The 27,462-nt window shown below is 33.6% G+C and overlaps 1 protein-coding gene across 12 annotated transcripts in view; it reads left to right on the forward strand.

Annotated features, from left to right (window-relative positions):
* Positions 1–27,462, forward strand: part of Ankrd28 (ankyrin repeat domain 28) — a 167,058-nt gene that overhangs the window by 32,281 nt on the left and 107,315 nt on the right. For 3 of the 12 annotated variants that reach the window (XM_048801044.1, XM_048801045.1, XM_048801047.1), the window contains exons 3-4: positions 6,740–6,812; positions 24,469–24,552. In XM_048801044.1, the coding sequence (XP_048657001.1) occupies positions 6,795–6,812; positions 24,469–24,552 (102 nt within the window). In that variant the 5' untranslated portion in view covers positions 6,740–6,794. Of the gene's footprint in view, positions 1–6,739; positions 6,813–21,634; positions 23,190–24,468; positions 24,553–27,462 lie in introns of those variants that run through there. The other 9 variants (XM_048801050.1, XM_048801051.1, XM_015494375.2 and 6 more) reach the window with 4 other exon arrangements.

Genomic DNA, 27,462 nt, shown 5'->3' on the forward strand with positions numbered 1-27,462 from the left:
TTTAATATTTTTATTTTGAGACAGGGTCTTGCTAAGTTGCTTAGGTTCTTTTTAAAAAATTTTATTTATTTTTTTATTAGTTGTTAAAGACAATACAATGATCTTGACATATCATACATTTGATTCAAATAGGGTATGAATTGTCATTTTTCCACGTGTACAGATTGTTGGGAGACTCCCTGAGAACTCCCCGGGCCTTTCAAACATGGCAGTGGGCAAATTGCCAGTGGGCGGCTAGAACTCCCTGGGCCTTTCAGTTAAGGAGCCCCTAATGCAACATGGCGGCAGGCAAGTTGCCAGTGGGCGGATAACAAGTTGTTTTGAAAATTTTCTAATTGGTCTTCCCGTCTTCCGTGATCGTGGCCAGCTCGTGCCCCCCATGAATCTTATGCAGGGTGGACGTGCGCGCACCGTAGGTGATGATCTGACCTTTACTATGATTGGCCCTGGGAGCTTCCTGGTTTAAGATAACTGACTCTCACTTTCTATATAAACTAGCACCAGCTTGCAGTAAAGTGCTTCATCTTTGTCACTGCTATCTGTGTGTGTGCATTTTAATCTCCGACACGAACCTTGGCCTTTCACAGATTATATATTTGAAATTTTGAGGAACATAACTATTGCTTTTTTTTCCTTTTTTTTTTTTGCTTTTTATAGTATGACTTATTATTCTAAGAAATCATTAATTTAGTTTAGTGTTTCTCAACAGGGGGCAGTATTGTTCACTGGTAGCCTTTTTGTCAGTATCTAGAGACATTTCTGGCTACCATATTGGAATGAGTTATACCTTGTAGGTAGTATCCATAGATTCTGCTAAATACCCTACAATGTGTGGGACAAAATTCCATGACAAAGTATGTCCTAAAATATTGATAATGCTAATACTGAGAAATCCAGATTTAGATTTATCATATCTCTTAGATTATTTCAATTGGCTGATACATGCAATGCTATAAAATATAGTGAATAAATTTTGGACCTAAGTGCTTTAACATTTTTTTTTTTGGTCAGGGAAGGGGATCCCTTTATAAAATAGTGTTATCTGTGAGTAGAATAATTGTATTTTATCATATATAACTGACTTTCTTACTTTAATTTTTAATATAATTCTTTCTCCCCTCCCTCCTTCTCCCTTTCCCCCCTCTCCCTCTGTGTGTGTGTATGTGTGTGTGTGTCTCTCTCTTTCACTCTCTCACTCTCTCCCTTTCTCTCTCTCACTCTCTCACTCAGACAGGGTCTCACTATGTTTTCTTAAGGGATGGAGGACGTGTGCCTGCATGCTGAGAATCAAACCCAGGGCTTTATGCCTTATGCATGTGAAACTGTGTTTAAGTAATCTTACTATTGATATGCATCTGACTCATCTGTATAACTTTTAAGATTAAATTTTAGCTGGACAAGGTGGCATGTACCTGTAATCCTAGCAACCTGGGAGGCTGAAACGGGAGGATCCCAAGTTCGAGGCCAGCCTCAACAATTTAGTAATACCCTGTCTCAAAATAAAAAGTAAAAAGGCATGGGGGCGTAGCTCAATGGTTAAGTGCGCCTGGGTTCAGTCCTCAGTACCCCGTCCCCTAAAAGAGTCAATTTTCACAATCATATAATTGCAAAGGAATAGGAAGGTTATGAATATAAAATTGTTCTCCTTCACTTCCGTCCACATTATCCCTGAGTTGTCTGATTCCCCTTAATATAGCCAACTAAGTATAATTTGTTGATACCTAGAATTTATACAACTATGTAAGCAAACGTCTCTGTTATTCTTATTTTCTAAATGTGTTGTTCATTTGTTGGAAAAAGTATTCATTTTTAAAATAATTATTGTTGTACTTTTTGTCAAAAATCTATTGGTTGCATTTGTATGGTTCTATAGATCTATCTGTCTTCTAGTACCACAGTGTCTTGATTGCTATATCTTTCTGATAATGTGAATCCTCCAGCTTTATTTATCTTTTTTTCATTTTTGAACTACTGGGGATTGAATCCAGGGTTGTTCTACCACTGAACTTAAACCCCAGCCGTTTTTTTTTGTTTTGTTGTTGTTGTTGTTATTTAGATACAGGGTATTGCTTTGTTGCCCAGGTTGACCTCAAACTTGTGATCCTTTTGCTTCATCTTCTTAGGTCACTGGGATTTCATGTGTGTACCACCATGCCTAGCCTCCCCAGTCCTTTTTATATTCAGATAGGGTCTTTTTAAATAGCTGAGGCTGGTCTTGAACTTGTAGTCCTTCTGTATCAGCCTCCTGAGTCACTGGACTTACAGTGCCACTATGTGCCTTGCTTATTTATTTATTTTTTAAAGATGTTGATGGATCTTTATTTTATTCATTCATTTATGTGCGTGCTAGGAACTTTCAATTCACACATGCTAGGCAAGCTCTGTACCACTGAGCCACAACCCCAGCACCCCAACCCCAAACTTTTTTTTTTTTTTTTTTAATTTGTTTTGGGCTCTTTAAGGTCCTTTTCCATTTAGTGTTTTGTTTTGTTTTTGGTGGTGCTTGGGATTGAACCCAAGGCGTTGTTCATGTGAGGCAGGCACTCTATCAGCTGAGTTATATCCCCAGCCCCAGTGTGAATTTTTGAGTAACTTTTAATGATTTCTTCCCCAAGAAGCCCACTGGGATTTTGAGTGGGATTGCATTTCATGTATGGATTAAATGAGGAAAAATTGACATTTTAAGAATATTGAGTCCTCCCATTCATGAGTATTATATTTCTTATAAACACATTTTCTTTCACCAATATTCTGTAGTTTTTTGGTGTTTGTTATTGTTTTTTTTTTTTTTTTTTTTTTTTTTTTTTCCATTGTTGGGGTTAAACCCAGGACCTCAAGCATGCTAAGCAAAGGTGCTGTTTCACTAAGTTATACCCCCCAGTCTCTATTTTGTAGTTTTTAACATAAAGATTTTGAACACATTTTGTTAAATACCATAGTATTTCCAGGTTGGGTCTTTTGTTGTTTTGTTTGTTTTTGTTTTTTTTGGTGTTATTATGAATAGTATCATTATTACAAGTGATATTTTAAATTTTTATTTCTAGTTCATTAATAGTATGTAGAAATAAAAATTATAACCTATAAGTTTGCTAAATTTATGTATTTACCTATAGGAACTTTTATGTAGATTCCATGGAATTTTCTACAGAGACTCTCATGTTTACAGTTCTATACTTTACTTTCTAAATTATTGGTCTTTTATTTCTTATTATAGCTGTATTACAGTTCTAGATCTTCTATGAGCGGTAAGAGAGAAGAACATCCCTGCCATGTTTCCCATCTTAGGTTGAAATCAGTCAGTACTTTTATTATATTTTTTAAGTATGTAAATCTCAGTTTAGTGATCACTTGGCAAAGGAATTCTGTTGAAAGGAATTTTTTTTTCAGTTGCTTACCAATTTCCTGATATCATTTGTTGACTAGTGTATCTCATGATTTCTAATACACTTGTATGCATGTATGTATTTCTCCTTCTTACAGACATGTATACATAGGACTTCTATGAAGGTACTTATTACACTGCTTTGTAGTTTTACCTTTTACATTTACTTCTTCCTGAGTAGATTGGATGGGCTTTTAATGGGAGTAAGTAGTGGTACCTACCTTCTGGGAATTTATGTTATAAATATTTTGTATTAGTTTGGACTGTGTGAAACTGATGATATTAGTTTATAACCTACAAGAATCTTGTTTCTAGTTGGGACAAAAAAACGAAACCAAAAAAAAAAAAAGTACTTCTGCCAAGAAGGTAGAATCATTAGTATGTTAAATGTTCATTCATGAGAAAATGTTTGTCACTTGTCACATGTTTAAGCAAAATCATAGAGCTGTGTATACTGATGTGAATGAGATACAACCCCTCCTTGCTTTGAATGCTCACTCTGAGGAAGTTTGGGCTTTTACAGCCTTAGGATATGTTTAATTCTGTGATAAATCTATTATGTACAACTTTAATCTCAGTTTGAATTCATTTGTGATCCTCGCCTCTTGACACTTTCTTTGGCAGTAATTATATAAATTACTGAGGAGTGAGGCATACTTTGCTTTGTGATAATTTTGTGTGAGAAGGTTATCTGCATACTTTTTTAACTTAAATATTTTAGTTGAAGGGCACCAAACATTTTTCCTTCTGAAATAATTCAGTATTTCAGCAGAAAACTATTAAGGAAGTCATAATAGGGGGAAAAAACTGTTGTATTTCCTTACTCTAATTTTTTTCATGTGTGCTTGTTATTTTTTTCATTGTAAATTATAGGTGGAGGGCTGGTGTTTTACTACCCCATATTTCAAATCAGGACCAAAGACGAGAAGATTTTGTGTAAGCTTCATGAAGCCAGAAAAAATTTCTCCAGTTCAATGTTATAATCCTTGCACTTAGCAAAAAAGTAGTTATTAACAAACAGTTGTTGAATAAGTATTTGTGATGGTAGGATGCTAAGCTAGCTAGCTGTCTTTGGTTAAAGGGAGAAAAATGTAATTTTTACAAAAGAATTTTTACAAAAAGTTTAGTACAGAGGAAAAAGTCATTGAATTTACATGCTGTTTGATAAATGTCAAGAGTCCCATAATATTTGAGGTAATTAAATTTTATTGGTAAATGCTGTTGTACAAGAAGGTTGATCAGAAATTTGCCCATGAGATTTCAGCTTAACTGTTAATATAAGATTAAAATGAATTGTGAAAACCTATAAAGCCCCCTTTTGCATTTGAAATTCTTGTATAAAATATGGAACTCCGGCAATATTTTGCCTTTGTGTTGCTAATAATGCAATAAATAGAGAGGAAATTTATTTTATATTTGCCACCACCAAATGGCAATAATTATATTACTTGGTGTATCACATACTGTAGAGCATATACTAAAAATAATATTCATGTGATTTTTTTCCATAAACTTAATTTGCTCATAAATAATTTTGACAAAAGAGAAATAACATATTTTAGTATATTTAGAACTAAAGCTAACCTTCTTTCTCCAGAGTGAATAGAATGGTTTCTACTTATTTTGGAAAAGCATGGGAGGGCATTAGCAGATAATTACTATGATGAAGATGATTAAAAACCCATGGTTCTTCTGGACTAATAACTGTGATTGGAAGCCTCTTTTTTGTTTATTTTTAAATAGAGAATTTAATTCTGACATTTGTTCTTTTCAGGTCATTGCACCTGAAAATTAAGGCTTTATAATTATTTAAGGCCTCATTTTATTTATTTGAAAATAAGCTTCAGTCTGGCATGGTGGTGCATGCCTATAATCTCAGTGGAGGCAGGAGGATCATGAGTTCAAAGCCAGTCTCAGCAAAAGTAAGGCTCTAAGCAACTCAGTGAGACCCTGACTCTAAATAAGATACAAAATAAGGCTGGGGATATGGGTCAGTGGCTGAGTGCCTCTGAGTTCAATCTCCAGTAAAAAGAAAACAAACTTCACTAAAATTAGCTGGTATGAATTTTACTTTTATTCTGGGATAGTTATTGTATAAAATATGTTATTCTTAGAAAAATTATTCATTATATATTTGTTTAAATATTTTTTAGTTGTACTTGGACACAATACTTTTATTTTTATTTGGTGCTGAGGATCAAACCTAGGGCCTCATACATGCTAGGCAAGCACCCATATGGTTTTTTTTTTTTTTTTAAAGCAACCCAAATATTTAATCTTAGGAAATAAATTGGTTATATACAATAAGCCATTACCTTTTTTAGGGGGGTGGTAGTGATTAAACTCAGGGGTGCTTTACCACTGAGCTATATCCCCAGCCTTTTTTTTTTTTGAGACAGAGTCTCACTAAGTTGCCGAGGCTGGCCTCAAACTTGTGATTCTCCTGTCTCATCCTCCATAGTTGCTGGGCTTACAGGCATGTGCCACCATGTTTTAGTAAGCTATTACTTTTTTTAAAAAATATATTTTTTAGTTGTAGATGGACAATAATACCTTTATTTTTATTTGTTTATTTTTACGTCGTGCTGGCACTGAACCCAGGGCTTCATGCATTCGAGGCAAGTACTCTACCACTGAGCTATAACCCTAGTCCAGTAAGCTATTATTTTTTAATAGAACTTTATGTAGTCATTCAGAGTGTTATAAAGGAATATTTAAGGACATGAGTAAAATTCACATTGTTGAGTGAAGACAGCTGGGGAAAAGCCCATTACTAAATAATAAATTATCCCAGAATTTTTAAAAAGAATATACATAGAAACTACCAGTGTTTATCTGTGGGAGATGATATTGTGATTTATTAAATTTATGTATTTCTAAAATGAATGTTTTACATTTTGAGAACTTTAAAAATTGAATATTTTATTATACTTCATAGGCAGTTTCTTAGGTTGACATCCCATGGATAAATAAACAGTTGTTAATTAGTAAGTAGTTGCATATATTATTGAATACATTTAAATAGGTTTTTGTGTGTATGTGTTTTTAAGAATTTTGAGGACAATTTGTTAAGAATTTTAAGAAATTCACCTTTACAGTCTCTTCTGGGAATCCAGTAAAGATTGTTTTATGTATAGAGAAAGCCTTTTTTTTTTTTTTTTTAAGTCTTACACAGAATAGTAATTTTCTTTCTTGATAAGAGGATAAAGCTAAATTTCTGAATTAGTAAAATGCAAAGTAAATTTTAAGTATTATGTAAAAATTCAGGGCTTTTAAAAGATAGTAGTTATTTGTAACATAGCCCTTCATTTCTAGCATCAGCATATTCTCGCTTTTGATATCTGTTTTCTGCCACAGGCCTGTGATTGGAATTGAAACAATACAACTACTGCTTCTACCAGAGGAAAATAGTATGGGAATTCCTTTTATGGTAGGTTATTTTCTAGTAGTCTCTGAAGTAATACAGGCAGCTCTTTGTATTTCATTAGTATGTTGCTATTTATGCCTCCTACAAGGTAAACTCATACCTAACTATATGTGAATAATTACTTAGTATCAGGCAAAATCCTTTGTTGGAGACATTTTATTTTATGTGTAATAGTGGGCCCAGTGGTAGTAGAAGACTTACTGATATATATAGCAACTTTTAAATTCAAATTCTGTTTTCAGCGGAGGAGGTTTATAAAGCTGATATTTCTTTGTTGTGGCTTGGAGAATAAAATGTTAAATAGCTGAAAATGATGAATGGTATTACGACTAGTTGATTAGTTTTATTTTGTCCTGAAAAATCTAATAAGTTGCTAAATGTTTTCATCCTGTTATCCAATGAGCTTAAAGCTCATTCTCTCGCATGTTAAATGTTCTGTGGTGCACACACTTTATCAGTCATTTAGTAATCATTGGAGGACCTTGATGATCTGAATGACCCGTGTATTTTTATGAAAGTAGTTTTAAACCCTAGAGATGTTAGTCTGAGAGCACTAGTAAAGACATCATATGTTTGTTTGATAGCTTGGGTATCATTTGTTAAGCTTCTCATTTGAAATTGAAACATATTCAAAGATTTATAGAATATGAAAGAAGGAATTATGGCCCATTAATTGGTTTCTCACATCATTACAAAGCTGTAGTCCTTTAAATTTAAGAATCTTATAATTGCCAAACAGTAATACCATTTGATATTAAATAGACTTAAAGCAAAAATTTTTTTTGAAAATCACCTTTACTGGTTTTTGTTATAATTTATTCTTTGTTGTATTAAACTTTTTGTTTTTAAGAAGAGGTGATTAGAAAGCTTTTATGTTGAAGATGGAGAGATTTTATCCATCTATTGTAGGAAAGTATGAGATTATTGGAACATTAAATTGTAGTAAATATGATCACACTCAAGATTTGTATTAAAAATTCTAATGTCTGTATAACTGAATCTTCCTGACCTTTGTTCAAAAAGGCTTAGATTAACTACCACATGACCACATTTGTTTGTTTGGTTTGGTTTGGTTTGTTTTTTTAAAGTTCATAGGATAAAACTCATTTTTATTACCTGGGGTGGCTGTTGGGTTACTAGAAATCTATTGAAAATTTCTCTCCTAACACACTTTATTTTATATAGAAACCATTTTACAGCCTCTGTCTTAATAAAGGCTTTGGATGAATCTTGTAATGGCCCTATCCTAAAACTGGCATTTGAGTCATGGGTGGACAAGACAGAAAACCAAGCAGCCTGTAAAACTTTCAATAGTACGGATGATATTTGATTGGAAAAATAGTAACAAATAGAAAGCACCATCAATTTCATATAGCCCATTTTTTCTTTACTGATAATGTACGTTGAAGACCATTTAGAGTCCTGAGATGTAATTGCTTTTTCTGTCATCTGTGTATACACATTGCAGTTACCGTATTTTACCACTTGATGGTGCTTTTGCATTGGTTTTTGTAAACTAAACTTTCTTAAAGGGAACGAAAGGACGACCAAGAGAAGGTAGTGGGGAGGGTGGATAAAATGACAGCATGTGTGCATGTATGGAAATGTCACAGTGAAGCCTGTTAATCTGTACATTTAGTATGATTGAATACTTATGATTTTAAAACAAATTTCAGAAATTCATCATGCAATTAAGATTGTGGTTATATGCAGATAAGCAAATTCAACTAGTAAAATAATCAGCACATGTTATAATATGCAAGTTAAATGTATGTACTTAAAAAAAACACTTGTATATGAAGTGACTAAGAGCTATATCTGACTATTTTCTAATATAATCCTTGATCTCTCCTTTAAATATTTTAGATGTTTCAATTTTTTAGGCAGTATTATTTTTTTTGTGCTTGGTGTCAAAATCAGGGTGTTCACATGTGAAACAAGCACCCTATCGTGACTTAAATAGGTAATACTAAATGTCATATAATAAAACCACCATTTTTAAAATTTGTGATGTTAAAAAATACAATTAGCTCTGGTTTTGAAAACTGTCCTTGATGATTGATCATTTGTCTTTTTCTCCTAACCAGTAGCCATTCAAACTCCTTCACTGAAGCCTTGTTTTTCACAGATATTATATTCAAATTCTGCATTTTAAGCTACCAAATGACTTTTTGCCAATCATTCTGTTTGAATGAGTTGAATACTTAGATGTGTGTAGAATTCATTTGAGGTTGTAACAAGACTATGGAGATTTTCAGTTCAGGGAAGAAACAAAGTTATGAAAACAAGCATCTTAAGTTACCCTTCTTATAGTCTGCTCTTCGCTAGCTATATTTGATAGCTTTGGAGGAATGGTTTTATTTTATTTTATTTTTTTGCTTGCAGTACTAGGGATGGAACCCAAGGGTGTTCTGCTGCTGAATTATATCCCCAACCCTTTTCTTTTTTGAGACTGGTCTTCCTAAGTTACTGAGGCTGACCTAGAACTTGAGATCCTCCTGCCTCAGTATTCCAAATTGTTGGGATTGTAGTCATGTGCTATTGTGTCTGTCGAGAAAGCTTAAAGGCCCAACAGCCTTGGTTTGTCTTCAAGGTTCACAGGAGCTCTGGATTAAATAACTTTGGCTTTATCAGTTTGCTTCATAGCAGTAATTCTTAATATAGGCAGTGTTTTAAGTTTTGGTAAAGATGGTAGAATGAGACGGACAAATGGTGCAACTCTGCATCCTGTAAAACCATAGAAATGAAAAGTTGTGCTCCATTTGTATACAGTGAAATGAAATGCATTATGCTATCATGTATAACTAAATTTTAAGAAAGTTTTGATAGTAGGCACTTTTGTCATTTAACCCTTTAGGCTGTATTTTTCTTACCCATAAGTGATTAAGTTTAGCAAATAAGAATCTTGATTAAGAACTAAAATTTCTTAGGATAAAAACTAAATATGTGAACATATGAATGATAGAATAAATTACCCGTAATCTTGATGCTAGCATAACTGATCTATTGTTGCTTTTAAAAAAAACTTTGCAGTGCGGTGGCACACACCTGTAAAATCAGGTGGTTCAGGAGGCTGATACAGGAGGATCAAAAGCGTTCAAGCCAGTCTCAGCAACTTAGCAAGGCCCTGAGCAACTTAGTGAGATCCTTTCTTCACTACTTTGGGTGGGGGGTGCTGGGGATTGAACCCAGGGCCTTGTGCATGTGAGGCAAGCACTCTACCAACAGAGCTATATCCCCAGCCCTAGTGAGACCCTTTCTCAAAAAATAAAAAGGTCTGGGGTTGTGGCTCAGTGGTTGAGAGCCCCTGGGTTCAATTTCTGGTACCAACAACAACAAACAAACCAGAAAACCTCTTTAATTATTTAACATAATTAAGATTATTTTGTATACAGAAGTATGATCCCATGGTTTTAGAAACCTTTTTAAAAAGTGGTTTATAGGGGCTGAGGGTGTGTAGTTCAGTGGTAGAGTGCTTGCCTAGCACATAAGACCCTGAGGTTCAGTTGCCAGCACTGCAAAAATTTTTTTTTGTTTTATTTCTAAATACAATATGTGATTCCATTGTAAGAGTATATATTATATTTTAAATCATTATTTTATTGGTCAACATTTAGGTTGTCATTTAAATCTTGATTTATGGGCTGGGGATGTGGCTCAGTGGCAGAGAGCATTTGTCTGGTATGTGAGAGATCTTGGGTTCGATCCTCAGCACAGCATATAAATAAATAAGTAAAATAGAAGATCCATTGACAACTAAAAAATATTTTAAAAAATAAATCTTGATTTGTATATTTTAATAAGAAATTTTTTTCTTATATATATATATATTTTTTTTTTGCAAAAATTAGAGATAAGTGGGCTGAGGTTATAGCTTAGTGGTAGAGCACTTGTGAAGCACTGGGTTTGATCCTCCACATCACATAAAAATACACAAATAAATAAATAAAAGGTATTGTGTGCATCTACAACTAAAAATACATACAAAAAAGTTAAAAAGATAACATTAAAATATAACCACTAGCTTAATGTCTGACAGATTTATTGATGCTACTTATAGTTGTCCACAGTTTATTTCCCCCTAGAAAAGTCCCAGTTTACTCCTTTCATTATCTTTCCATGGGCCTTTTGTAAGAATTTTTGAAATAGCTTATGTAAGGCCTTCTTTGCTGTTAGCGTCACCTTAGTTTATGTCACGATACTGTTTCCACAGTAATTTCTTCACTGTACAAGTTTGATTATGTCATTTTTTGACTTAAAATCTTTTAATGACATTCCGTTTATTCTGAAGGGTATGAAGGGAGTGAAAATGTATGCTTTACTGTGGCATTCAAAACCCCTTTCCAATTTATTTTATTCAAATACCGTATCTTTTGTAGGTAATGAGGTAAAAGGAGAGCACAGAGAACAATTTAACAGTTGCAGAGAATGGTATGTTATATTTGAACTGCAACAAGCACATTGCTGTATGTGAAACTTACAGGTATGGTAGTGGTGGAAGTCATTAGGATACTGTACTTTAATTGGCTAAATAAAGGCAGAGAAATAATGTAATCTCTATTTTAGAAAAGAAACTTGTGATACAGAGTTGTTAATCAGCACCCTGTAACAGGAATCTAATTCAAACTGGCTTAAATGTAAAAGGAATTTATTTATTGGTCAGGCGGAGGTAGATCCAGGATTTGATGATAGTGGTATTCTCCTCTCTACTTCTATGGGCAATTTAACTTACATTTTTGTTACCCACAATACCAAAAGAAAAGAGTATTTTTCATGACAGCCTTGGCAGGAAAGTGAAGTCCTGAGGAAAACCTTGTCTATTTTCAGTCATGTGCTCATTCCTAAAGTAGACATGACATGTGGATGAGGTTAGGTAGTATTCTCACCAGGCCTGGGTTTCTCGTGTGTCTGCAGACCAGAGGCACTCCTTAAAGGAAGGAATGCCACAAGGATGTATAGAAATAGAAGGACAGCCAAGAGTTGGGGAGCCAGTTAAAAGGTAGTTACGATAGCTCAAAAGAACCGAAGTGGGTGTGAAGTAGATCACTGTGAGTAAAGAGAGTTTAGGAAGATAATAAGTAAAATGCTTAAAACTTAGTGATTGGAAATAGGAGATAAAATTAAAGGAAGTATACTGTGTGTTGGATTATTGTGTATATGATAATGCCATTACTATTAATCAACGTGGAGATTCAGAAAAAGAACACTTTGAAGGGAGTGAAATAGAGATGATAAGCTGAATTTTGGCATGAGATTTTCTAGAAGAAGATTGTAGATGAAAAGAAAAGAAAAGCAGCTTTCTGAAAAGAACTGGTATTTTTGTTTGTTTATTTATTTTTGTTGTTTTTAGATATACATGATAGTAGGGTGTATTTTGACATATTATACATATGTGGAGTGTAACCCATTCCAATTTGTATCCCATTCTTATGGTTGCACATCATTTGGAGTTACACTGTTCATGTATTCATATATGAGCATAGGAAAGTTATGTCCAATTTATTCTACTATCTTTCCTGTTCCTATTCACCTTCCCTTCCCTTCATTCCCCTTTGTCTAATCCAGTGAACTTCTTACACTTCCTTACCCTCCCTTGTTGTGGATTAGCATCCACATATCAGAGAACATTTGGCCTTTGTTTTTTGGGGACTGGCTTAGGATAATATTCTCCACCCATTTGCCAGCAAATGCCATAATTCCATTCTTATTTATGGCTGAGTAATATTCCATGTGTGCATATACCACATTAACAACTAGAATTTTAAAAAATGGGTGATAAAAGAAAAACCAAGTGAATGGATCCAAAAAAGAAGGCTTAGAAAAATAGGTGAAAAAAAGAAAAAGCAGCAGGAAGAGAATTTATTAATAAAGGTCATTGATATTCAGTACTATAGAATAGTTGAGTAATAATAATTTTGCAGTAGATTATCATTGGTAACCTTAGAGTAATTTTACTTGATTAGTTTGTAGGAAACCAGATTATAATGGAATGACATTATTAAAAAATGTAGTGATAGCTTGATAAGGAGGCAGAAATTTTTTCTGTAAGCCAAGACAAAAGAACAGAGACAGCATTTAGGGCTGATTTTTTTTTTTTTTTTTTTTTTTAAGAGAGAATTTCTAAATATTTACTTTTTAGTTTTCGGTGGACACAACATCTTTATTTTATGTGGTGTTGAGGATCGAACCTAGCTCCCTGCGCATGCCAGGCCAGCGTGTTACCGCTTGAGCCACATCCCCAGCCCTGAGGGCTGATTTTTAAAATCCAAGTTATATAGGAAAGAAATCAAAATTAACAAAGTTAAGATCTATAAGAAGTTGGATACTTATTTTTTGTATGTGGTGCTGGGGATTCAACCCAGGGCCTCATCCATGCTAGGCAAGCACTCTACCCTTGCCAGCCCAAGAAATTGAATCCTTTTAAAAATGAACTTTCTTTTTTTCCCTGCAAATGGGGAGACCATTTGCAGATTTGAGTCTCCCTATCAAAGCATTATTGGGGTTTGGTACTTGGCTTGTCCAAGAATTGTTTTAATAAATGACTGTTGAATAAATGAAAGAGCATAGGGGGAAAATTGAAAATACAGGCATGTTTGGAGGTAAAACAGAAGGAACTTGCTGTCCTTTTTCTCTCTGAAGTTTAGAATGCCAAGAATTAATGTTATCTAAACTTAGCTTAAATGAGAATAGATGTGAAAGCAGTTTTAAACTAGAAAGTATTAATACAAATGGAAGGAAGTAATACTTTTTTGTTTCTGGCATCTTAACTTTGAATGGGTCTTCAAATAGGTAATACTTGCTTCTCACCAATTTAAAAACTCTGCTTCTTTAACAGTGACTTATGTAACTTCTCTTAGTTGTGTGATGTGTAGAGACTGATAAACCTGGATTCGTTTTCCCTACTTCTTAGCTTTGTAATTTCAGTATTTAATTTGTTTAGCTCAGATTTTGATCCATGAAAGCAGGATTAAAAACTACCCTGACCCTCCCCACCACCAAAACAAAAACAAAACTACTTTGCAGGCATGTTGTTACAAGTGCCTCCAACCATGGTAGCTATGGTTTATCTGGGATGTACTTTCCCCGTGTGAGTATCCAATCTGCCGCAGTCTGGCTGGGCACACAATCACGAGCCACCACACAGCTTGTAGATTCAAACAGCAACTCTTTATTCCCAAACTCACACCAGCCGTCTACAATCACGTTCTGGGGAAATCCACGTTCTCTGCCCAAATCCACGTTCTCTGGGCTTCTATCTCCCAAAAAATACTGTCTGAATCCCGTGAGAACTCAAGGGGAACTCAGGCAGCAGGATACGCCCTATTCCCAGCGGGAATAATCTTAAACCTGGAACGCCCTAAACCCGATTATCCTAAACCGGGAACACCCTAATCCGCCCTGGTCCTTGAGCAAGGTCACCTACATTCAATGTCACTGCAACATGGGGTACGCTGGCAAGGAAATTGTCATACCTACTTGGCTAATGGCTCCCAGCACCAATCCTTTTCCATCTTCTGATTTTAAAAAACATTAGGAAAAAGTAGTGTCTTACATTGAACCAGATTTTTATCCTCTTGTTTGTTATTTGTGGATCCTAGTCTTCTCTTTAGAACTGTAGAATCTGGTATCTCTTTATTGTGACAATACTTAATATGTTTCAAAGCTGACATATTTCACTGACTCCTTTCCCAGCAAAACTTGTTTAACTTTATTGGCTCTTATGAAATATATGGTTTCTAGATTTCACTGTCATTCTGGCTGCCTTCCTTGAATATCTTCTAGTCTCATTCATCACTCTAGATGGGGTCTGGCCAATGTCTAGTAACTAGTCTTGCTTTTCATAGAGGAGAAAAATAAGAATAATAAGAAACATTTGAAGATAAAATCTTCATTTTAGTAAGTCAAATTAAGGTGTAATTTTACTATTTCATGCTCTAAAGTATACTGTTTTCTTATATTTGACATTTTACTTATTATATAAGTGACATTTATAAAATGATTTCCTTTAGTCTGTTTTAAGATGAAGTATGAATAAGTGATTTTTCCCCTCTTTTAAAAGTCTGCAGAGCCTTCAGAGTATCTTCCAGTGTTAGTGTGTTGTGATTAGTTCATAATGGTGGAGAAATTAAGCCATTGGAAGAAAATGCCAAGGTTTTGTTTTTCTGATATATGGCATGCTGTTTGTTAGGACCAAGTACAGATGATCACTGGGGTGGAGGTCGTTAAATAGATAGTATGATGTTCAAAATGTTATCTATAAGGAAATGAGATAACTTAGATGACAGACAGCTATGATCCAGGTGAACTGGGGAATAAGAAATGAAAAAAGGGTTACCTAGTCAGGTGGCATATACTTAAAAAGAAGCAGTGTTTTTACAGGCAGATAGACAGGTAGCATTTTAAAATTAAAATGGAGGGCTAGGGGAATACTCATTCTTCTCCTTTCCTTCCTCCCAACATATACACATAGGCATTCCCAAGATATAAAGAACAGCTAATGCTAGAAAAGTATGTGCTTAGGAAAATAGTAAGTTTCAGTTAAACCAAATGTGGAATGGGCTTTCTAGGAAAGCATAGATTTAAGAGTTATGTACAAGAACTTAAGTAAGGTCTTATTCAATATTTCGGTGACTGTTTGCAGATTTAGGTCTTTAAAAGGTAATTCTTTCAAAAGAATAAAAACAAAAAATTTAACAAGTCAAACAGCACAAGTTAAGTTTTCTGGAATATAGCTAATATGCCAAAAAGTGAAGGAAAAAGGAGAAATATTTTAACAAGTATATAGTACTATAAATTAATATTTTTTAAAATGATTTTTTCATAATTTTATTACCTTAAGAGGTAGTTTAAACACAGTCACTCATCATTCAGACTGGATTGAAGGCCAGTTTGAATTAGAGGTTTCCTTTGATCTCTTTTAAATTAAGAATAATGTTTAGCTAAGGTTTATGTGATTAGCAGCACCTTTAGCATTTGACTTGTGTTTTATCAAACCTAGGATAAATAAAATTTAAAAATTTGGTTTCTAAGGGCTTGGGCGTGGGTGTAGTTCAGTGGTAGAGTGCTTGTCTATGATGTATAAGACCCTGAAGTTCATTTGCCACCTATATTAGAGAAAACTTAGCCCCAATATTACAAATAATATAGGGTGTAAAATTATTTTAAAGAGGCAGAATTTTTGCCCTTCTTAAAAAAAAAATGAGACAAGGTTTTTTACAGTTCTTTCTGGTTTCTATAATGTGGTAACCCTGGGGTAAATTTAGTATCAAGTTACTGCACTATAAAAGCTGAAGGGAGAAAATCTTTAATTTAAAAATAAGTTGCTATGGTTACCCAGTATTTACCTTTATAAGCAATAATTATGAGACATCCAAGAAGTTCTCCTGAGTGCAGAAAGATCAGTAGCTGAAGTGTACACTGGTTATTTCACATACAAATTGGGAGTGCATATATCATTTCTGTTCCAAAGTAACTATTGTTTGGGAAATACTTATGATTCATGTCTTTCTGAACCTTAGAAGGGTGGAGACAAATACTGAACATACTATTTTAAAATTCAAATAATGACTCAGACTGTGTAGAACATTATTTATATTCTTTAGTTCCTTTTATCAAAGAGTGCTGTAATTTTATATAGCAATTTCTATTGTTGAAAGAAAGAAAATATGGTTCTAATGTGCCTCAGGTGTGGAGTTTCTTTTTTTTTTAATATTTATTTTTTAGTTTTTTTCGGCGGACACAATATCTTTGTTTGTATGTGGTGCTGAGGATTGAACCTGGGCCGCACGCATGCCAGGCGAGCGCGCTACCGCTTGAGCCACATCCCCAGCCCCTGGAGTTTCTTTTTAAAAATATGTTTTTATGACCCTAATAAATACATTAAAAATCATGCTTGTAACTAAATGTCAATTCATAGTTAAGCTCTGCTAATTCCTTTTGTTATTTTTGTGGTGCTGGGAATCAAACCCAGGTCCTGGCATAGGCTAGGCAAAATCCCTACATCCCTAGCTCTGTCGATTACTTTATATATAGTCAGTTTTGAATGTCTTAAAAGGAAAAAAGAAGTTCCTGTCAGATTGCTAGTCCATTCCTGACTGATGGGGTTATTAAAGTTCCTATCAATTATTGTAGAAATTTTTGGACTTTTGTCTATATTCAGTATTGCAAGGATACCTATAAAACTTTTGACTCAGTATAATTCTGATGTTAATTCTGAGGCTTGGGGCACATAACCACTGAGCCACATCCCTAACCCTTTTTTACATTTTATTTAGAGACAGGGTCTCACTAAGTAAGTTGCTTTAGAGCCTTGCTAAGTTGCTTGAAGCTGATTTTGAGCTCCTTTTTTTTTTTTTTTTTTTTTTTTTTTTTTTTGGAACTGGGGGTCGAACCCAGGGCTTTGCGAATGCAAGGCAGACGCTTTGCCACTGAGCTACATCCCAGCCCGTGGTGTAGTATTTGTGAATAACCTATGCACATCCTTGAAGTGTGCTTTAACAACTCTAGATTGCTTATGATACCTAATACAATATAAATACTATGTAAATAGTTGTTATGCTGTATTATTTAGGGAATAATGTCTGTACATGTTCAATATAGACACAATACCCACCACCCACCCTCCCTTTTTAATTTATAGTTGGTTGAATATGTAGATGTGGAACTTACAGCTACGGAGAGCCAACTATATATACTTGGAGAATAATTTGGCTCTTGGTACTGTCATTCATGACACTCAAGAAGTTTTGAATTACAGAGCATTTCAAAATTTGGATTTTGACAGTTTACTTTTGGTAAAATCTATGCAAATATTACAAAATCCAAAGAACTCTGAAATCTTAAACACTTCTGTTATGCTGTATTGTTTAGGGAATTGTTAGGTAACAGAAGTGTTTAAGATTTCAGAGTTCTTTGGATAGAGATATTCAGTGTTTATTCCATGATTATCAGTATAGAATTTACAGATATGAAAGGGTAAGTTGAAGTTTAGTTTGAATCTTCTTTTTTAAGTTGTTGATGGACCTTTATTCTATTTTATTTATTTATCTTTATTTATTTACAGTGCTGAGAATCGAACCAAGTGCATCACACATGCTAGGCAAGCACTTTACCACTGAGCTACAACTTGCCCCTAGTTTTAATCTTGATATAGAAAGGAAAAAAAAGAAATTTTAAAAATAATCTTTCAGAGGGCTGGGGTTATTATTCAGAGGTAAACCACTTGCCTAGCATTTGTAAGGCACTGGATTTGATCCTCAGCACCACATAAAATAAAAAATAAAGATATTGTATCCACCTGTAACAAAAAAATAAATATTTAAAAAATAATAATGTTTCAGAGCCTTGTGTTTTTATCAGTAAAATTCAGGTTTAAATAGGTACTTTAACATTACATAATTCTGTGAATAGTAGGAATAAGCTCCTGATAGGATACATTTTACATAAAGAATGGAAGGGTTATGAAGTTGTTAGGATTGAACCTGTTTGTTTATTAAAAACTTAATCTGGCTGGGCACAGTGGTCTATAGCAGTAGTTCCAGCTACTTGGGAGGCTGAGGCAGGAGGAGGTTCACTTAACCTCAGGAGTTGGAGGCCAGCCAGGGCAACATAGAAAGAACTTGTCTCCCTTCCCACCCCCACCCCCCCAAAAAGAAGCTTAATCTAATTTGACCTAAAGAAAAAACAATCACATTCTCCTGCAGTTTCACTCATTAGGGGATACAAAAATTGTTGGACTTGGAGTTTGAAAAATCTTTGTCAGTAATTTTCCCTCAGAAATATCTCCTTCATTTCTAATTTCTTGAATATGTATTCAGTACTAAGTAAGCACTTGCCTGGTTACTGGAGTCTTATGACAAGCTTTTAGCCGTCTGTTGAGGCTTCTGGAAAATGGAGGAAAGTTTTTAATTTCACAGCTATTATATTCAACAGTATGACAGTGACATATTGTTAATATTACTTAGGTGTTGAACATAGAAGTTAAGTAACTTGCTCAAGGTTGCAAGGTCAGGTTAGTTAGTGGGAAGTGGATTTGAATTCCAGGCAATTTGACTACAAAGCTTACATTCTCAAACATCATGCTATTAAAGTGTTTTTCTTCATAAAAATCTCTGGAGGTTGTTGTTATAAGTATGAAGAAACGTGGGCTCAGGGATTTTAACTTGCCTTAGGACACAACATAGCTAGTAAATGATGGAATCAGAATTTGAACTTGAGATAGGCTGGCTACTTATCCCTTAACTTTAGCCATTACCCTTTATTGTTTTTATTTTTTTGGTCTTTCACCTCTGAGATTTAGTTCACTTATTAGAAGTATTAAACTCATGGTTTTGCACTTTAATGCCTCCTATGTCTTCGGATTGCCTTTTTTTTTTTTTAAATAAAAATGCCACTCTAGAGTCTTGTAACATCGTAGAATGAATTTCAATGAAATTATTTACAGGTGGAAGAAAGTGGGAAGGAACAAACATTATATATAATAAAGACCCTGCTTTTAAGGAACTTGCTTTTATGGTAGGCAGAATCTAAATACTGAAGTTGATCTAGAGCAAGGAATGGTTTGTACTTGATTAACCCCGAGTAGGTGAACTTAGGTTCTAGATACTTTGGAACAGGTTTAAATTATCTATACAAAAAGACATTCCATTTGGGGGATAAAAAACCCTGAGGTGACATAGAGGATAATGCTGTTATATGGTTTATTTTTAGATATTTCAAATGTTAAGATGATATGTTTGACCCAGCCAAGGTAGTATGTTAAAATATTCGTATATCTGTAATTTGGTTTAAAAGTATTTTAGTTACCTATTTATTTTTGGTACTAGGGATTGAGTCCAAGGGTGCTTTTCCACTGAGTTATATCCCCAGTTCTTCTTATTTATTTATTTATTTATTTATTTATATTTGAGACAAGATCTTGCTAAATTCCTGAAGATCTCATTAAATTGATAAAACTGGCCTCGAACTTGCTATTCTCAGCCTCAGCTCCCAAGTTTCTGGGATTGCAGGTGTGCACCATCAAACCTGGCTTCATTTTATTTATTTATTTTTATTTGTTTGTTTGTTTTTTAGTTGTGTAGATAAACACAATACCTTTATTTTGTTTATTTTTAAGTGGTGCTGAGGATTGAACCTCACACATGCTAGGCAAGCGCTTTACCACTGAGCTGCAACTCCAGCCCCCATTTTATATATTTTAAAATAGCTACTAGAGCCAAGTATGGTGTCAAACACCTGTTGTCCCAGCTACTTCAGAGACTGAGGCAGGTGGATCACTCCAATCTAGGAGTTCTAGGTCAGCTTAGGCAATGTAATGAGAACCCATTTCAAAAATACAACAACAATAAAAGGTAAAATAAATAGCAAACCCATAAGAATGTTATAGGTTATGTTATAGACTGATACTCTATATCTTTCAATGGTTTTTCAGTTCTTGGCATTTTTAATCTACCTATATTATGTTGGTTTTATTTATTTATTTTTTCTCATAGTTTGATAAGTAAACTAACTTAAATACATGAGATCAGATTAACTCTGAAATAACTCATTTAAAATAACTTATTTGGGAATATTTTTGCAGTAAATGACATTCTTTTGTTACCTAAAAATTTCACAGCCATTATAGGTTACCTGTCTTTCAAGATTACTTTTATAGGCTTGTATTATAGGTTGTAAAAATCGGGGGATTGGGTATGGATGTTTGGGATAAGGCACAATTTTAGTAATTTGAATAACTTTGGGTAAGAAACTTTCTGGGTCTTTTTTTTTTTTTTTTTTCTATTAAATGGGAGTCTAATGGGGTTATTCTGAGTATTAAATGAGAAAGTACAGCCCTTGACACATAAAACTGTTAAGTTTATTAATAAAAATACTGATAGAAGAAAAATCCAGGATGAAGGTATTTTTGTGTTATTTTCCATTAGGGAATATTCCTATCATCTGGTAAACAGAGAAATGGTGGAGGAAGCCAACTACAAAATGGTTAGGCCTTGCACAAGCTAGGCAGGAGTTCTGCCACTGAACTATATACCTCCCCGCCCCCACCAAATAGTTTGAACACCTATTTGTAGTTTTGAGAATATTATTTTTGTAGGGGAAGGAGAGTCTTTTTCTTTGTGTTGTCCTGTGCCCTTTTGACATGTTGATAATTCAGGACTAAGAATTTTAGGCATTTGTTTTATAGCTATTTAACAGATGTTTAATGCTTTATTACAGTTCCAGTTAGAAAGGTCGGATTATTTAATTTCTTCACTGAATTTGGACTTCTGTAAAGTTTGTATTTTTTTTTCTTTTAAAAATATGAGTCAGTTGGTAAATTCAACAAACTAGAAATTGGTAGAAAAATCTCAAATTTATTTTGTTTAAACTAATTTGAATCCTTTTAAAAAAAAAAAAAAAGGCATATATCTTGGGCAGGGGAGATCTTGGCAAAAATAACACCTTAACTTAGGTTCTTGGTTTTTATAGCCTCATAAGGTGTTTTTCCTTTGTCTCTAAATCTCTTTCTATGAGTTCACTGCGACATCCTTACTGCAGCCACCATTATAGGGTTAAACATTTGCTATATTGTAGCATACGAAAGCAGTTAAACTGTTTGAAGTTGTTTACTTGCTAAAACCAGTGTTAGTCAGCAGAGGCAGTACACCAGATTTCCTTGTGGCTTTTAGTGGAAAATGTTAAAAGCACACTCATTTTTCAGTTATAGAATTTTTTCAGTTTGATCCGGATTAGTCACAGAACTGGCATGAACCTTCTAATTGTGAAGGCTGTCCAAAGGCACTATTTTTTTCTCCTGCTAGAGGAAGTTACATCCTGAGCAGTAGCTCAGCTCTCTTGGTAAGTGTAACATGTGAGCATTACTAGGCATTTCATCCTGCGGGTCTGCAGTCTTTGCTCTTCAGACTGTTGCTCAGTTGGAATGCTTCTGAGAGGCCAATCCTGAGATTCTGTAGATACTTTCTACAGACTATTCATTTGGGGATGTCATTGGCATTTTGCAAGATCATCTGAGGAAATAGGAAAGCATCTGAAATCGACTGAGAAGAATAACTGTGGCGGTTTTCTCTTGTGGAAGGAAACTATATTGGCACAGAGGCAGATGACTGAATAAAGTAGTTGGCTCAAAGAAGATGCACAGTCTGCTATTTTTTTTACCTCTGAATGAAGACTGTTAAACGGAAGCTGTATTCATGTGGAGATCAAATGAAACACAGGAATGATAAACTGGTTTTTTTCTTCTTCTCTCTCGTTTTAAAATGAAAACCCTGAAGCAGTAATTTGAGCTCAAATGCCTTCTAATTCCTTCGAACAGCGTGCTTGTTCTATTAGGATTCTCCACTATCACCATTTCTGCCTGGTGCCTGTGCCCTTTTGCTGGAGCAGCCACGGACAACTGCCTGATAGAGAAAGAATGAAAGCTCTGCCTTGCTTATTCTATCGATGGGAATAAAGCTATCTGTGTTTCTTCTATTATATGGGAAATCTGGATTAATCAAGCTGTATTCTAGTACCAAGAGTCCTATTGTCTCTTGTGGTCTGACTCATCACATGTAAATGTACTGCAGCTTTGCTATTAATGCAGAGTATTTTTCCCCCTTTTCCAAACACAGAAACAATTGTTAACCTCTGAGCTTCATTTTCAGGATTTGTGCTGAGCTCTAGATCTTTATTTTTTAAATTTCCTGGATAAGATCTTTATTGAATTTGTGAAACTGAAGAAATGAAGACAAATTAGAAGTGGAAACAGAATAGTGAGGTTTTATTTTTTATTTTTAATTGAAAGCAAGCCAACCTACTGGTTACTATATGACCTTGCAGGCAAGAGTGGGTATAGCTGTGATCATCTCTGTCATAGCAGTTGTTTCTTACTTCATTCTGTATCGTGTGGTGTTGTGTCACCAAAAACAATAATTGTTTTGTACAAGTAAATTTCAGAGAGCAATATTATTATTTTGGTGGGGGAAATATTTTAAAATGAGCTTGTACTGGACTCAGTTATAATTATTGACATGTTGATTAAAAGGTTTTTTAAGTATTATAGTAACTAACAGAAAACAGAATTTTGTTATTTTTAGTAAGTTTCAAGTTATATATCATAATTTTAAATTTCAGTTTCTGTGATAGTACTTAGTAACTTTATAAAACCAGCTGCGCTGTTCAAAGAATGTTTGTAAGTGTTGTTCAGAAGAGGAGGAAAAACTACTTGTGCTCTTTCAACTGTGGCTTTTATCACAAAACTTGGAATTTAATGTTTTAAAAGAGCGAATGAGTCGAGTGTGTATTGTTGTTTTGGAGGAGGTAGAAGATGAGTCTCCTGAATTCATTTCTAAATTGCCACAGGAAAATAAATCCCTGCATTCTCTACCTTCTGGAAATGTATTGGTAAGATATGAGAGTTTATATTTCCTATATTATGCTGAGCTTAAAGTATTATAAATTTTATTTTTAAGAATAAACTTGATTTAGTTTCCACTAGTTTCATTTTGTCAGTAGGATACAATATTCTGTATAAAATAGAAACATTTCTGATTTTTACTTTTTCAAGTGTTTAGATAACATTTCAGACTTTAGTATTTCTTAATCTCTTAAGACTTTTTTGAGAAATAGTTTTGGCAGCCACATTTCTGTTTTTATTTTGTGGTTTTTAGAAGTGACGTGACAAGAATCAGGAACTGCGTATTTTAAGAAAGGTTGAGTTCTACTAGCAACACCAATGCATAGTTGTTTCTATAAAGAATATTTATATATTTACATGTAAAGCTTTATATGAAAAAGACCAAGACTTTATCCTGAATCTTATTTTCAATACTGTTGTCAAACTGGTTTCTTATGTGACTAGTATAATATGATACTTTAGAGAGTCTATGTTGTTGATTAAGAAATTATATTTAGACCTGCATGTGTTTGTCTTTTCATGTTATTCATGTTTACAATATTTTTTGGTCTTTTAGTAGTAGTTATTTTTATTAGCTGTCAAGTTTACTTTCTTGGGATTTATGTCTTGTGTTGCTAACCCATGCATATTATTTTTATGCCCTAAACAGGCCTTTTTAAAGGGACATGCTTTCATGGGCTTCAGTGTGCGCTGGGTATTGCTATTTGACAAGTCTTAATCCACAAGTAGATGTTGAGATATCAAACTTTTATTTGGTAGTCTTTCTTTTGATCATATATAAACAAGAAGCTTCCACCAAATAAGAAATAAACCTGATTGTGTTTATTATACTGCTTAATTTTAATCAAACTGAATTGACATATACATTTTTGTTTAAAAAATTAAGCCCTCTCCCACCCCCAAGGATGAATTCTGTACTTTGATATGATTTGACTTCATGAAACTTCTGCCACTTATTATTAGAAGTTATGTGTCTCAGCATGGTGGCACATTCTGTAATCACAGCTATTCAGAAGTCTGAGGCAGGAGGATCACAAGTTTGAGGCCGGCCTGGGCTCAAATATAGCAAGACCTTGTCTCAAAAAATAAATAAATAAATAAGCAAATAAAAATAAGGACTGGGGATGTACCTCAGTGGTAAAGTGCTCCTGGGTTCAATTCCTAGTACTGCACCAGAAAGAAAGAAAGAAAGAAGTTGTTTATGGAATGGAAATAAAATTATTCATGAGGTAGAACTAATGTTTTTATTATTCTTTCATATTTTAGCCGTCACTGGTGCAAGCTATTTTTAATGGAGATCCCGATGAAGTTCGAGCACTAATATTTAAGAAAGAAGATGTTAACTTTCAGGTAAAACAATTAATTCCCTGATTCTAGCCTTTAAACTTGCTTTTTAAAACTCCTTCCTGGAATAGTGATTTTTGTTTAAAATATATAACCTAATTCTGTTAACAGCGGTCTTAAATGAGGACAGAGGGTCTTGCAGAAAAAAGGGAAGCACTGGGCTTATATTCAGGGCAATAAAAGTAAAGAGTACTGGACACCAGTGACAGTCCTTTGTTCTCCCAACTTTTTACTTTGAAATTTTTGCTTTTAATTTGAAACTCAGGAATGTTGAAAAAGATACTCTCAACACCTGTGTACCCTTCACTTAAGTTCAGCATTAATAACATTTGCAACATTAAATTTTCATTCATATTTGCAAAGATTTTATATATATATATATATATATATATATATATATATATATATATATACACACACATACACACACACACACATACATACAAATATGTGTGTATATGTATGTACATTTCTTTTGTTGAAGCCCATTTAAAAGTAAGTTTCAGAAACCTAGCGCTTTACCATGTACATTTCAGTTGAGGGTTCTTTTTTGTGAACTTGAGATACCAAACATTACTAATAAATTTCTAACATATGTGACTTGATTATGAGATTAGATTTGCTTTCCATAAATCATGGTAAGCATTTTACAAACACTTTTCAGTGCTTTTTGTCTGATTAATTTTTAGTTAATATATACATAGTAAATAGTATATAGTAAATAGTAAATTTACTATATAATCAAATTTGTTAATGTGTATATTTTTACTGGAAACAAATGTACCTCTGAATTATCAAGGGGTGAATGGTGAATGCTTATGATTCATAAAGTTGCTATAGCAACACCAAAATAGATGATATAGAAATAATTATAGTTCTAAGAAAGCATACCCTGCAAACTCATCTTGAATTCATCTTTCTGTTTCATCCGGTACTACTGACCACTTAAAGTAGATATAAAAAGTTTTATCTTATTTTAAAATTTTGAATTATCTGAATAGATTGAAATCATTGGCTAAAATGGCTACTTCTAATATCGAATATTGACTAGAATGCTATCATTATATTTTTCCTTAAATCCTTTCTAAGTGAATTACCTCCAAGTTTGTATTTAGTTGTAGGAATATGCACCTAATTCAGGATTTATGTATTTATTTTAAAAGTGCCTGTTCACTTTACCTAATCTGGCAAATCTGCTTTTCTTAAGACTGGAAATAGGTATAGGAGTATAGATTTATGAAAGAGAGGAAAACAGGCTTTCTCTTCTGTGTAACTCTTAGGGGTTCTTTTATTTTACTTTAATAATACTAACAAATCTTACTTTGAGAAAGTTTGAGCCATAATCTCATTTACTGTAGCTAATTTCTCCATTATTACAAAGCTTATTATAGCTTACACTGTTTTTCTGCTATAATGAAAGTATGTTAAATTTTAAAATATTACTCACTATTTTGAACATCAGTTATTCATTGATGGCCCTTCTTGAGGATGACTCTGTTGTCTTCATGGATTACATATTTGAAAATAACATCCATCTTTTTGAAACTTAGCTTTGTGCATTGTTTGAAGTTTCTTTCTTTGTTGCTTTTTTTTTTTTTTTTAACGTTTTTAGGATGGGTTTAAATTCAGATTTATCTACTATTTAATAGTCATTGTTTAATTTTCATTTTTTTTTAGTCAAATGCTTCATTGAATATATTGCCATATCTGGAGTAAACTGGGATTTTCATAGTAAGGAAGAAAGGAAATATATCTGGGAAAGTAGTCGATTTGGATTGGAAACTTATAAAACATAGATTATTGGTTGCCTAAAAATAATTGAAAATTGAAAGTTACTGGATATGGAAAAAAAAAAGCATGGTAAACCAAAAAAGGGAAATAGAGTTTAAACCATAGTGTAAAGAACATATTTGGACTACAATTTGAATCTTCTTACATATTGACTGTACAACTTGAGCACATCTATTTAATTTCTTGAGGTCTCTTTTTTTATTATTATTATTTTAGTTGTTGATGGACCTTTATTTTATTTATGTATATGTGGTGCTGAGAATCGAACCCAGTGCCTCACACATGCTAGGCAAGTGTTCTACCACAATCCTAGCCCAGCACTCTTTTTTGTTGTGATATGTGGGGTCATGTAATAAATCTTTTTAAGATTTTTCTCCAACCCAAGTTTAGGATGCTTTAAAAATTAAAAATTATGAATAATTTTTAAAAAGTCATAATAAATTATGACTACCTGCCTTTATCTAGAAGCTTTTATTTGTTTTTCTTTCTTTATGTAGCCAAAATAATAATAACACCTTTCCTTAGGATTTACTAGAACTTAATGGCATGTTGTAGAACCCAAATAATTTAATCTAAAGTATTAATAATACCACATTTTGGGAGAAAGATTTGATTCTTCTGAGAAAATTTTTTTTTTAATAAGTAGAATTGTTTTTCTCTATTCATAGTGATAAAATTGGTTTAATTATAGATTACTTCTGACACAGATATATGCCTGAGACTTTTTACCTCATGCAACAATATTGTAAAGTAGTTGAGTGACATTTCCATTTCATCAGTAGGTGACAAAACTAAAAGAGAGTTTTAAAAACATCAGGAACAAGAGGTATAGAACAGGAATTTAAACCTTTGTCTGAGTTAACTAACTGGGGAAATAAAGCAGGTATTTTTGCCAGCTAGTACTATGAAACAGAATGGTTCAAAATAGGTATTTTTCCCTCAATGAGGTTAACGTATATGCCCTATGGATACCTGCCTTTTAGACAGTGACACAAATATGATCCTAATTTTCATATTACCAAGTACAGTTAAAAACTAGCATTGCAAACAAATGAATGCACAAGACTCTGTTAGTGCCTTATTTTTTGGGTGAACAAAAATTTCATTCAAGGTAGTATTATACTA

The sequence above is a fragment of the Marmota marmota genome, unplaced genomic scaffold (assembly GCF_001458135.2).
Source record: "Marmota marmota marmota unplaced genomic scaffold, marMar, whole genome shotgun sequence".
In the NCBI taxonomy this organism is placed as follows: Eukaryota; Metazoa; Chordata; class Mammalia; order Rodentia; family Sciuridae; genus Marmota; species Marmota marmota.